A 14176-nucleotide genomic window follows, 5' to 3' on the forward strand; every position below is an offset into this window, starting at 1 on the left:
CTTGCGCATCACATGACCAAAGGGTTGACACAGAAATCGTAGTGTACCTAGCAGCTTTGAGTAAACTGCAGCTTTAGCTTGCAGCACATTAGCAAAAATGTAGACCCTCTAAAAGGTGAGTTTGTGTTCGTAACATTTCTGAAACGCCTTTGTTTTTCTGGTATTAGTCAAATAAAATTTTCACATTGCATTTTTCATAGCTATGTTAGATATCCGGAGCTATTTTATTGCTACATGCTAAAGTTTTTGTTTAGCTAACGTTCTTTTGTTTATCTGTTTGTTACTTTCCTTTAACTAATGTACTTTTGTTTAGCTATGGTTTAGTTTGCTTTAGCAATATTGTCTCGTTCTCTTTAGCTAATGTTTTCATTTGTTTAGCTAATGTACCTTTGTTTTTCATATTTTGGGAAAGTGGTCTCAGACTTTTGACAGCACTGTATATTTGTTTACATCTCGGCAAATTCTCTATTAACAGCCCCTGTTTGTCATGTACAATTAGATGTACTGACCACTATCTCTGCATTACTTATACAGAAGTACAATACAGAAGAAAACTTAAAAACCTGATGGTTGTCAGGCAAGTTCTGCAGTTATAAGGAGCATATTTGTCTATAATTTCTAAGTGGGTTTATGGATGTTGATATAAATAGATTTTGTATCACATCCGTAAAAACCAGGGAAGTATGCATTATAACAGTCTCCAGCTTTGTTTCAGATCTCCACGTTCAAAAAGAACAATTTCTATATGATTTACAGGTAATTATAATAATACACAAAAGGCACAAACTATGATTATTCTACTGTATGTGTAGTAGATGAAGTGCCTCTTTTTATACTGTACGTGCTGAAGAATTAAAAATGATAGGTATGCCTTGGTTCAACTCATTTACAAGGATAAATATTAAACAGAAAATCTTAGTCCCCCTGTTGAAAGAGGAGGAGAAAATTAAATTCTTCCTTGCAGAGGGAAGACTTCTGGCTATGCTGTCAGCAAGCCATCGTCTCAATGAGAGTAATAACAGCAGCAATAAAACTGTACTTGGTTTATATATTCAGCAATTTACTTTGAAATTAAAAGTAGCTTCCCAGTCATTTTACTGTATTACAGAAATTTGTCTTTGACACATGGTGAACGATGCATTAAACAACATAAAACAACATATTGTACATTCTGTATTGCAGAGTATTATACATCACTACTACAGCTTAATTGCATTTTAGTGTAAACAGCTTTAAATATCGGTTCTTTTAGAAAGTGATACAAATAAGTTAGCCCTGAAAATTGAGTTGTATTGAAAGAAAGAAAGAGATGAACTACACAGACAGGTCACGGCTTAAACATTCCTCTCATTCTGTCTCTCCTGCAGATGCTTGAACCTTGAACAATGATCCGTGAAGGTGCTGCGTAATGCATCCGCTCTTACCGATGGTGAGTTGTGTGTATGTGCATGTGTGTGTGTGTGTGTGTGTGTGTTCGTGTGTGCATGGGCATTTTAAGTTGTCAGTGTGACAGAGACAAAAAACATTTTTTTTATAGACTGGAAGCAGGACTGGAACTGCTGTGCTGAAAATACTGATCTACCTTCTTATAGCTCATTGTTTTCAGTTTTTTAGGCTTAGCTCAAAAGTTGGGTGGAGGTATCAGTCGGATGAAATGTCATATTAATGTATTAGAAAGTCAAAGCTAATGATTTAATTTGTAGCCTACCATCAACCATGACAGTGATGAGTTCTCCTCTTTAAAGCATTATGATTGAGAGCTTTCAGGACTGAAGCTATTGGCCAGTATGGGGGTCGAACCCATGACCTTGGCGTTATTAGCACCACGCTCTAACCAACTGAGCTATCCGGCCTACTTCAAAAAACAAAAGAAGAAAAAAAGCCTATGCTGTAGAAAGACACAACTACACTTCAATCCATTGATCTTAAATTGGCCACTGTAGCTGTAAGCGTTGCTCCTATTATGCTAACTAAATACTTCTGCTGTGACCACCAGGGTGGTGTCTCTCGAGAGGAATAAAATTGTGATAGAGAGATTGCTCATCATAAACCTGACTGGGTATAGACAGTGTTAAGAGAGAAACTAAAACCACAATACAAACAAATTTGACTCTTTATTTTCAAACTAAAAGTAGTTTCACAGTCACTTTATTGTGTTACAGAAATTTGTCTTTGTCACATGATGAATGATGCATCAAACAACATATTTTACATTCTGTATTGCACGCCACTGTTATAACTTTATTGTACTGTATTATCACAGTTTAAGGGCACCTCAGTGTAAACATTCCTCTCATTCTGTCTCTCCTGCAGATGCTTGAGCCTTGAACAATGATCCGTAAAGGTGCTGCGTAATGCATCAGCTCTGACTGATAAAGGTGAGGAGTGTGTATGGGTGACAGACACTGACATCTTACAGTTTCCACAAAGACAGACCATTGTGTTCCAGTATGTTTCTTTGGAGCAAAAGAATGTGTGTTTTCTCAGGCGTCATTGCACCATTAATTATTATTTCTGTGACAGTTCCACCAAACACTTCACATCCAGAGACAAGTATCATGCGAATATCAACCACGAAGGGACTCGAACCCTCAATCTTCTGATCCGAAGTCAGACGCCTTGTCCATTAGGCCACGTGGTCACAACTCCTCTAACTTAAGGGGCCTTTTTCATTTTTCATTGTTTTCACCTTCGTGTTGGGCTCAGCTCAAAAGTCAAGTTGGACAAAATGTCATATTTATAATAGAGTGGAAGATAATGGTCTTATTGGTAGCCTACCATCAAGTACGACAGCACTGGAGCACCCATTGCGAGTGATGGGTGGCGTTTTAGCACTGTTTTCGGTAACCTTTGCTCTAGAGTGAAAACAAGACAGAACAAACAGCAGTTGATCTATTTTGGACGTTTGTTTTGTGGAGAGGAATTAGCAAACTTGATACAGAGATACTGGTATTCTCTGTTGTATTGGTTTCTGTGGAGCAGTAAATGACCAGTATATTTGTTTCTTTGGAGTACAATCAGATGTGTTGGTTCTTTGTCACACCATTGTAGCAGGTATTGTTTTTTTCTATGACACACAAGTATGATGCAAATCCTAACCACGAAGGGACTCGAACCCTCAATCTTCTGATCCGAAGTCAGACGCCTTGTCCATTAGGCCACGTGGTCACATGGCATGTTCTTTCAAGGGCCCTTTCTGTCTCCCCATTATTTAAACCTTTTTGCTTGGCTAAGGTCAAAAGTTGGGTAGATCTATGAGTTGGAAAAAATGTCAGAATTATTTATTGGAGAGTGGAAGATAATGGTTTTAATATGGCTTACCATTGCTCAGTATAGATCCCTTGTTAACAGTTTTGTATTTAATTTATTAGACACTCAAGAATGAATTTACCTTGAGAGAGCCCTAAACTGGACTGGCTGCAGACAGCGATAAGAGAGAAACTAAAACCACAATGCATATACATTCACCTCTTGACGTTTTCTATTCTACTGAAGGTCTGTGTTGATGAGTGAAGACACGGGGTGGCCTTCAGGAAATCTGTAAAGAAATGGTAAATCTCCATAAAGGGTTTTTTATTCTACCATTTTGAAGCTGGCAAATGCACATCATAAATCAACGACACTGTGATGGATTTGAGTAAATAAAAATACTGAATAATACCACATTAATAAAACAGCACATGTGCCAACAATCTAAAGACTTATAGTACAGAATACAATGAAGGGAGTTATTCATTTTTATTATGCACCAACAGAATAACAGTGTGACTGTTCATTTTGTACTGCACTGCACCATTGTTAACATTTCTTGTATGAATGTGCGTTTGTGTTGGTGTATAAATATGTCTGTTCTGTTCTGCTCTTGTTCTGAATGCTGCTTGTTCAGCAATACGGGCACTTGAATATCAACGGCTTGTGGAGACTGAATTTGTGGTCAGTTTGAGGAGTGAGTCATTTAGACAATCAGTGTCCTCCTCCCATCACTAGTGCTGTGATTTTGAAGTATCAGACCAACATCAGGGGTGAAGGCGACTAAAAATACTGGGAACTCAAAGCAATCATATTGCATGAGAAAGCCAGACTGAAGTAGACTTCAACTGCAAAATGTCAGAGCCTCCAGCAAATAGAAAACACCATTTTTTTTGGCCTAATATTAAAAAAATTACATTTTGGAGAAAGTTTAGGAGAAATATGTAAGTGCAATGTACAATGTAAGACGTAATTATGATACACTGATGGAAGTATTGAAGAAAGCTGTTATTTCCTTCTGATTTAGCTAGAGCACTTATGATGCGCCACACTGAACAAACATAAGGAGACACACTGACCTCAACTGTAATTTGGCTAATTAATAACATTCATTTCATTATGATATACACCGCAGTGCCTCAGGACCTGTAAGGCAAAGTTACATGGAGTGTAATTAATGTTGTGACCGTTTGGCAGGAGGGATAGGTCAAGTTTTAGAGAGTGCAAGGTCAGCATTAGATACAATACAAAATATATTAAGTGCTCAATGGAGCAATGAGAAAGAATAAACAGAAGAATCAAGTCATTCATATGATTATATAATATACATACTAAATGAGCAGCCCTCGTAATGCCTTGTACAAAGCCCTCTGAAGGCTCATTAGATTTATGGATTTTAACTGTTAGCAGGTTGAAACTATTTTTGGGTTGCGAGACACATATTAATATTCTGCCTCATCCAGATCTTTGCAGCCGAAGATATATGGACTCCATATTTGGAGCTGTGGGTATTTTTCATAGTAATCTGGAAGAATAAATAACAGGCTCTCATTGTGAGGGATGTGTTACAGCTGCATGAGCTGGCACAGGAGGGTGTGAGAGATTTGACGCTGTGACATCAATGGCCTTAGAAAATACAGAATTCAATGCGGGACTCAAATCTTTCTCCAGAAAACAAACAGTGTCATTACCTCACTGATGCTTAACAGTTTTCCTTAGGGAGAAAAAGGGCTTTTGACATCGCGAGACATCTGTATTGGACTTATTGAGCGACAGGATGAGACGCTCATAGACCCATGAAAAGGCTGCAGTAGTCATAACTGTACTTAAAGGATACACCTGTTTCATCACTCTGACTCAAAGAAGTGGCACTATAATAGATATAAGCGAGATAACTGTAGGGCTGTAGGATTATGACTCTTGGCCTTCGGGAGCAAAGGATGTTCGAGAGCCACAGAGGGAAAAGCCACGAGACCACAGTTTGCCTCCCATTTCCTGCCAACATTCAACGTTGGTTCTTTTTAACAAGACGACAATCATTATACACCGTCACCATCCTTGGATCGCTTACTTGCACTACTTTGGGTGTGTTTTTTTCGTCTGCACCAGAGTCAATGTCTGCAGAATCTTGACAAATTATACTCTGTTTGAAAATGTATATTTGGGCATTATACATATTATACATTTCTACCATGTTTGTGTGTCTGTAACTTTCCCTAATGGCCGGTCTATGATCTCTCTATGAATTAGTTCACTGATCAAATGCATTATAAGTTATTTTTATTGACAGGTGAAGGGAAACTATAAGACAGAGATGTGATATCATTAAAAAATGTGGATAAAAGTGCACATTTTCTTTTAATTACATTATCTTATTGCATCCTTTTCTTCCGTAATGGTATAAGGGCACCAGACTGGAGAATTATCTCGATGCACCCATCTCTCAATTTTTGCAATTTTACCAGTGGTGGATAGAAACTCAGTTAAAATTTGCTCTGTTTAGATGGAAACTTGACTTTGTAAAACCATGTGAAATGGCTTAATTTCAGGTGTCCGGCACAACAGGAAGTGAGAGATCTGTCTGCAGAAGGCTGACTGAAACTACTCCAACGTGTTTGTTTTCTCCTGCACCGACGTCCGACGTAGAAGAAGAAATTCAGATTGAGTGAGTGCACAAATTGTTGTTCCTATTATGTTGTTTAACATGACTAAAAGGTGCTGGAATAAGACTTTTAGTTGCTTTCCCTATATATATATATACATACAGTATATATGTATATATATATATATATATATATATGTAATCCTCTTATTCATAATGCTTTCTACTACCTTAAACTTGAGATATTTATAAAAGCCTGTAACATTTATAGGGAAAGAAATCTCAACAGTATTTGTTCAATATCTAAGACAAGCTCATCTAAGAGCGGTTTTCTGTGACAAGAATTATTGTCACTCCCAAAAGTGACAAAGTGATTATATTTTGATGCAAAACATTAAGGGAGGTGTTCAAACATGAAATTGAATTCCTGGTTGCAATTCCACCTTAAATGTAAGATGTAGGAAGGTTCAGTGCCACCATACAGTACCTCCACTACTGGCCTACATCTTTTATGGACTATTAAATATACAAACTCCTTACATTAAGAGTAAAATGTGCAGTAGTTTCGACAGGGAATTTAACAGGTAAAACATTTAAATACTTTTTTCCTTCCTCTGCTCCTCCCTCAGAAGTCCTCAGTCAGGATTTATTTTTTTGAAATACATCATAAAACACTTGCTCACAAAAACCATTTTAAACTTGGAAGTGAAACTTCCCCACAAATACTGACATTTGAAGCTGTGAGGATTATTTCCCAGTTACCTCATTTCACTGAACTCTGATTGACACGAAAGTGGCGCTCAGGTTCGCCTCACACTGTGGTTGAATTCACTGGGAATTCATAAACCACATAATTATATGCAAAACTGCTTTTGGTAAAGTTTACCTTAGAGACGCTTTTATGCATTATACATAACAGCTGAGTGAAAAATAATGATCTGCCACCTTTCGTTTGCATGGAAGGTAAACAAATCAAGATGCTGAAACGTCTAAATATTAACTGTTTTCCTGCTGGTCACAAATTTAGAGTAACTTTTTAAGGAGCTAAATGTTTTTTTTAGCAGTTTTAAAGAGTCTGTTGGTGCCTTTAAGACAGTACTTGATGATGATGATGAGATTTTTTTAAACCTCCCCCTAAAGTCTCTGTGCAGCAGCTATCAAAGTTTAATCAATTGCTGCAAACTTGTCACTTATCAGTGTTTGTTATCTGCTGTAAACATATTCATTGGGACACTTTCCTCTGTATTCATCGGTGCGCGTTCATCATATATTCATTGGTGTAATTGCATCTTCTAAAACACACTAGAACACACTGCTGGCTGTGTCGTAGTCCTTGCTGATGTGGGAGGTGCTGGGCAGGGACTTGAGGTACTCCATGTGCCTCCTGGCATCCTCCTGGTTGTGTTTGATGTAGTAAATGATGTAAGCCGTCACCATGGAGAACCAGCAGAACATGGCCACAAACATGGCCACGTCTGTCGTCTTGTGATGGAAGTTACAAAAGTTGATCCCCGAGTCCAGGACCTGGATCACCGGTTGACCCACGTACTCCTCTTGCACCGACGTGTAGCAGCTGACCTCGTTCACCGTCTCGGGGTCCAGCCTCAGCTCCCTCAGCACCTCCTGCAAAGAACACTCGCAGTGCCAGGGGTTGTGGGAGAGGCGGATGCGGGCATAGAGCTTGGTGAATGTGTCCTTAGGGAGGCTGCTCAGGTGGTTGTTTGAAAGATCCAAGGTCCGCAGACCTTCTGAAATCCCTTGGAAGGCACCAGCTTCCACACTCTCTATAGCGTTATGCGATAAGTCCAACTCCCTGAGGCGGTGGAGGTCCGTGAACACCTCCTTTGGGATGTGTCTGATCCGGTTTGACGAAAGCAAGAGAACGACAGTGTCCTTGGGCAAGTTCGACGGGATGTTCTCCAAGTTGCGCGATGTGCACTGCACCACCATGCCGTTCCTGTCCGTGCAGTGACAGGTCTTAGGGCAAGCATATGTCGTCATAATCATCGACAGGAGCCACACTGTTCTACAGGAAGGAGGTTTTGTGGATGACCTACACCTTTGAGAGGCCCCCATTAGCGGGCGTTCAGGGGGAAATCAGCCCCGCATTAAAACAACACAACGGGCTGTGGGAAGGTATATTGGTGGGAAGGTATCGATGAGACATGAGATACAATCCAGGGAATCCAGTTTGAGGTGAAGTTCGGTCAATCTGATGGACAGTTATCACTGTAGAACGACGAGCTGTGTTTAATTCACATCATTCACTTGGACATTATCATTCATCATTTACCTCGGCAGGGATACAGAACTCAGCCCTGATCCAAGACAAAAGGAGCAAGTATCCAAAGAGTTGCATTCAGCTACATGAGAGGTCAAAGCACAGCTGAGGAGGAAGGAAGTGTCTTGACGGGCCCAGTCATGATCACGTAGCCAGGGTGAGTGGAAATGTCTTCTCGGCTGATTGGAAGAGACCTGTGTGAGAGAGAGAAAAAGATAGAAGAGGAGGAAATGTGAGATAAAGAGAATGTCAAGTCTTTTTTTATTTTGCTGCAGTAGATTGGTGCTTTGCTGTTAAAAAATGCTGTTAAAGCCTGATGTGATGTGAATTTGAAGATCGACTGACAACTCTTCTAACTTTCAATATGTTTTGGATAAATTTTAGGTTGTTAAATTTCTAGTCCCATCCCATAAAAACCACCTATTCAGTTCAATTTCTACACAATTTCTTCTCTTCAGACTTCTTCCTCCTTGGAGGGCAAGCTCGTAAAGTTCAACATTATCATAATAATAGCATGTTTCTTTAGTATGGGTCCTTCCGCTCAAGATTTGTCCCTGCGAGAAAATGAAAACCCAGGTGTGGGCTCATCAACATGCAGCAGATGAACTTTGAAAACACTGATTTGTAATAAAACAAACTAGTCTAGTCTATAAGATTAACAGTGATGTATATGAGAGCAGTAAAGGGCAGAATGCTTATTAAAATGAGTACAGGACACAATGTATTGGCTTGAAGATAACAGCACAAAGAACAAATTGATAAGCAGCTTTTTGATCAGGATGATGAATGTCAAACAAATTTCTGATTTCACCAAGAGCCAGAGGATATATATTAATATTGATAAGCTAAATGTCTCAGAAAAACTAAATCTGTGCAGGAATATTATTGGAGGCGCACAAGACCCAGTATAGACAGCATAAGTCCTTGTAAGAATATTATAGGAATATTATAGGGATACTATAGAGAAAATAGATGTTGCAACTGTAAATCCACTAATTTAGAAATAAGGAAGATAAAACAATTTGAACTGAAACATTTAGTCTGGAACAATTTTGATCATGGATATAAATTGCTAGAATTATTTTGTAAAGAACACATGCTTCATATTAATAATAATAATGATGATGAACTGGGTCCAACGTCTCTTCTGATTCTACATATGAATATTTGCAGATTTCTTCGTCTTCTGTGATGATAAATTGAACATTTTTGTGCTTTGCACTGCTGGTCAGAAGAATCAAGACATTTAAAGATGTCACTTTGGGCTTTGGTAAAACCCAAATGTAATCGATTAATTAATCTTGACAACAAACAACAGACTTATTGACTATGAAAATAAATAAATGCAACTTTAAACAAGCTAAAGGTCCCTTAACAATATTATAAAAACATCTTCAGAGAGCATGTGTTTTTGTGGAAATAATGGCCTCCAACTGGTGATAAGCTCTTTTTAAAATAAACGCCCACAGATAGAAACAAAAATCAACTTGCCAATTAATTTGTGCATAATGTTTAACACTTGAATAAATCTTCCTCCGGTCACATATTCACGTCTATAATATTCTCTTGCAGAGGCGGCTAAACTGATAAAAACGATGGAATTAAAAGTGAGCTTAGATCGTTATTGACTCGACACCGACCTGATAGCGTCACTCGGTCCGGCTCAGATGACCGTGCTGTCTCGGGGGAGATGCTTTTGTCAGATCTGACATCCAGGAACAAAAAACCGGAGAAAAACATCGCCTCATCCTTTGCAAAATAGCCGCACGTCCCCTGGAACAGTCAAGTAGAGAAAATGAAATGAATCCAATCCAGGAGTCCGGGGCCAACACTTTCATGTCAGTTCACAACCTCCTGTCGGTGCATCTTTGCAGCAGCAGTGTGTCTGCCGGCGTGTGTGTGTGTGTGTGTGTGTGTGTGTGTGTGTGTGTGTGTGTGTGTGTGTGTGTGTGTGTGTGTGTGTGTGTGAGTGAGTGTGTGTGTGTGAGTGTGTGTGAGTGTGAGTGTGTGTGGATGTGGATGTGCGCAAGGTCCCGAAGCACCCAGCCGGACCTGCGAGTCACCGGGGAAAGTGGAAACTACTGAACAGAGAGCCCCTCCCCTCCCCGAACAGAAACTCAAACTTTATCGACAGTATGAAATGTACAAAGATCGTCAGCCAGTTTGTCAGCGGCGCCAATCGGCTATTCATTATTTTTTGCAACTGTGTTATAATTGTGTTGTAGCCTTTAATACTAAAGCAGTTACACAGACATGTATTGTCATTTTCATAATCAGTCATTGCTGGAATATAACTAATCACATTTAATAAGGCTGCTTAAAGTATAGCCTAAAGTAGCCTATAGTTGATGGATGTGTATATATATTATATGTATACACACACACACACACACACACACATATATATATATATATATATATAAAGTATTTTTGCATTGCTGTAACGCTACTTTTACTTAAAGGAATAGTTTGACATTGTAGTCAATTTACTTCTTCACTTATTTGCTTTCTTGCTGAGATTTAAATGAGAGGGTTGATACTATTGTGTTGAATTTGAAGCTACAGCTTGCAGCTGGTTAGCCTAGCTTAGCATAATTTAAAGCCAAACAGACTTTGACATGTTTGAAAACAGACTTTTGAAAATCTTTTGAATGAACTGATTCTAGTGATTCAGTAAAAGAAGAACTGCTTTGCACACCATTAGTTAACATTTCACCTGAAAATTTTATGTTGCACTTTGCACTATTTTTATGAAAGAATCAGATATTTTGTCAGACAGTTGTTAATATTTTGTATTGATGATTTCAGTGTCAGAAATAGCTCCTCTTGCAACTCTGTCATTAAAAAATTATGAGATTTGGTTTTGGTTTTTAGTGCTGTTTAGCTGTCTAGTAACTTGTGATAGACATTTGACATCATTTCTGGTAGACTCAATATTCAGCTGAAATATTGAATCGGACAGAAATGACTTTCTGTTGCTGTCCCATTCTGCATGATACTCTATCACTATCTGTCCTCTGCTCACTCCACCGTACCCACTGATGTATCAAATTTAAATTTCATGCTCACTTGCTCTGAATGACTCTGAACCTCTTTTTTTACCCACCTTTGCACAGGTAGAAAACTGAAGATCAGAGTGAATGCCCTGCCTCACATAATCAATTACAGTGCCGTCCTACATCCAAATTAAATAAATGAGTCATCGTGTCTTTCACAATGACCCAATTGAGCCCCTCCCCGACCCCTAAAGGTCCCTGAACCCCATTTTCGTAACCTACAGCCAGCTTATTCTCCTCATGCTCTGTCTGTGACTGATTGTTTGCCCTGCGTGTCACACTCTGTCATTCTTCATAAACATTGATTTCAATTGTCCTGCCCCTGATGGAGGGCTTCACTATGGAGCCTGTCACACTCAAGACTTTCGAAGTTACTGTGAGGTGAAGACCACCTGAATGCAGCCAGCACTTTCACAAAAGCCTCTGTGTGATTAAATGGCAGCCGTGTGCAGAGTTCAACCCTGTCAATTTGGCTGAAAGGCAGATTCATTGATTTTATTGACTAGTCAGGCATTTTTGCCTGCATGAGTTTGCTTTATTGTGACAGTATCCAAAATCACCAGGCATGCACATAAATGTCAGAACGACCTGACAGCAGTTTTTTTTTTTCCCTCGCTCCTGGGGAATCAGGGCGATAGATTTACTTCACATTCTCCACTGTTTGAGCTACGTGAAACCTGCCAAGGCATTTGTTTAACATCCTTACTCATCTTGTTGGACTCCTGGCAAAATTCCTGCCGGGTAACCCATCTTAAATAAATCCCTCCCCCAGGATTACAATGATATGGAGCTGAGCCAGTTTACTAGAAGCTTTGTCGGCTATAAGCGTTATAGACAGAGTGATTCTGTCTTAACACTATTCATGAGACATATTTGTCATATAAATGCTAACGGATGATTAATTCACATGAATGAAGACAAAGACCATTTTAATGTCATTCTGCTCGCTCTGTGCCTCCTGTTTGGCTGCAGATGACATTGTGAAGTCGCTCTCTGAAAGCAGCAAAGTGCTGCCCCACAGTCTATGTTGACCTCTCAGGCGGCCACGCTCAGTACATTTGATGATGCTTTCCCGCTGCAGAGACTATCTGACATTGGATTTTGCTCCCTCTGCTTGCAAATGCTTTCCGAGGACACAGCAGCACTGAGACCCCTGCGTCCAGAATCATATTGGAAAAGGAAGGAGAATCTCGACGGACAGGAGTCTCCTCACGCTCGCCGAGATTTACCTCTAGAGATTTGCAGCACCTTTTAGATTTGCACGTTGTCTCCCTCATTGCTGTGACATCAGTCCTTTGCATTATAGAGAAGGTTGTCTGTAAGCAGGTTACAGCAATGCTGAGTGATAGTATGGACCCACTCCAACTTTTATGCCAAGCCAGCACAGGGACAGAGCATGCCTTTATGCTTCATGTTCAGTGGGACAAACCCTTATTGAAGCGTTATTGAAGGTAAATTGATTGAGGAGAGAACAGTCTGGTGCACAGTGTATAGACCACTTCATGTACTGATGTCCTTTTTTGTTAAAGGTTGAGCTTCAGAGTAGCCTTACGACTTAGAATAGAAACAAACATGATTTTTTAATTGAACATCTGGCTCTCCATTGAACATCTGACTTTGTTTCATTGAACATCTCCTGGCATGCCCAAGATTTTTGCCTCCCTTGCCCGCATCCAGTATTGTTTTGCAATTTTCACAAGTTTTTGTGAAGTGAGTTGTGGGAAAGGGTTTTACCCCCTGGTGCTGTCTGCTCAGTCTCAAACAGCCCATAGACTTTACATTGGGATGATGACACAAACATAAAAATAGCTTTTCTAGGCTCAGTGAAAACTAACAAATATAAAAGTGTCACATTTGAACTCATTTTAAAAAATTCAATAGGCATAGACCTTTGAGTTTGAGCTGTCCTGTCAACAGTTTGACATATGTCAAAGAAGGATTTTTTATTTTATGTTTTTTTATTTTATGTCGTCATGCTGGCGTCAGTTATGCTGTGACTCTGGAGACACATTCACGCGAGCATGATAATTCAAGAGCGATACATATAGAGACCTCCAGCTGCAGCAGCAAAGCTTTCTGAATTTGCTGCATCTCTGATTTGCACTTCTGACTGGTTTCTTCTTATCAATAACAGCAGCTGAGGCTTAAGTTTATTGTTGCACTGCATACATTTGTCCTGACTGTTGAGTGGCAGTGGCAGGGGCAGCCCACAAAGCTCTGTGCTGGACCTCAGCCAGCGATCATAGCCTGCCTACCTATCAGCTTCTTGGCTCTCACCAAAAAATCCCTAATCTACCTTTGAATCCCAGAACCCTTCTCTGTTTTGCTATAACTGCGGGGTCCCCGTCTCACCAGCACGAAACCTACATTTCCTGGCATCACCTTGTGCTCGGTTTTAAGCCATCAATGTCCTTTTAAGATAAACTCAGTGTAACTCTGGCCACCACACATGGTGTCACTGCTCTGCCTGACACCATGATCCTCTCCTTGAGGATCTTCTCAGCCTCAGAACTATTCCACACACAGACCAGCTTATTTCGCAAGCATCTCTTGTGATTGAGCTTAAAAAATCCTCCAAAAAATCCTGTGTTGTTTATGAACTTTTCACCTGTTTAATACCCACAGCTGCATGGTTTAAGTGGTATTAGCAGAGATAAAGAAAGTGAAAGTGGCCTCTTGGAGTTATCTATTTTTCTTCAGCCCTATCCAAGTAAAGTTTCCACATAGCTGCATAATTTAATAATGCAAAATATATAGTTCTGGAGGGAAAAACGGCTCTGAAGCGCTTGTCTGAGAGCTGCCTGGTAGGTAACTGCAGTCTGGCAGAGCAGTTTGCAGACGGGCCAGCTCATATCAAGATGTTAAAATGACTCTGTGCCTTTCACTGCAGAGGGGAGCGATCCTACCCTCTGTCTGTTGTCTGATTTTAGATTTTAGACAACAGACAGAAGATAATGGCCCCTCCTACGTTATTTTGCGGCTGAGGAT

At 39.8% G+C, this 14176-nt stretch overlaps 1 protein-coding gene and 3 non-coding genes across 4 annotated transcripts; all 4 read right to left on the minus strand.

Moving 5' to 3' along the window:
- Positions 1-1779: 1779 nt before the first annotated feature.
- On the minus strand, positions 1780-1853 carry trnai-aau (transfer RNA isoleucine (anticodon AAU)). The gene has a single exon. It is a non-coding gene; the product is annotated as a tRNA-Ile (tRNA).
- Positions 1854-2568: 715 nt separating this feature from the next.
- Positions 2569-2641, minus strand: trnar-ucg (transfer RNA arginine (anticodon UCG)). The gene has a single exon. It is a non-coding gene; the product is annotated as a tRNA-Arg (tRNA).
- A 454-nt stretch (positions 2642-3095) lies between these two features.
- On the minus strand, positions 3096-3168 carry trnar-ucg (transfer RNA arginine (anticodon UCG)). The gene has a single exon. It is a non-coding gene; the product is annotated as a tRNA-Arg (tRNA).
- Positions 3169-6344: 3176 nt separating this feature from the next.
- On the minus strand, positions 6345-9987 carry LOC130165167 (leucine-rich repeat-containing protein 3-like). The gene is made up of 2 exons (XM_056370162.1): positions 9773-9987; positions 6345-8326 (listed from the first exon to the last, which is right to left on the minus strand). Exon 2 carries the CDS (start codon positions 7925-7927, stop codon positions 7154-7156), a length of 774 nt encoding a protein of 257 aa, XP_056226137.1. The 5' UTR covers positions 7928-8326; positions 9773-9987; the 3' UTR covers positions 6345-7153.
- Between the last annotated feature and the right edge of the window lie 4189 nt (positions 9988-14176).

Source organism: Seriola aureovittata, chromosome 24 (assembly GCF_021018895.1).
Source record: "Seriola aureovittata isolate HTS-2021-v1 ecotype China chromosome 24, ASM2101889v1, whole genome shotgun sequence".
NCBI lineage: Eukaryota > Metazoa > Chordata > Actinopteri > Carangiformes > Carangidae > Seriola > Seriola aureovittata.

Excerpts from the sequence above, each read along its gene's own strand:
- LOC130165167 (XM_056370162.1), bottom strand. The coding sequence starts at position 7,927 with ATGGGGGCCTCTCAAAGGTGTAGGTCATCCACAAAACCTCCTTCCTGT.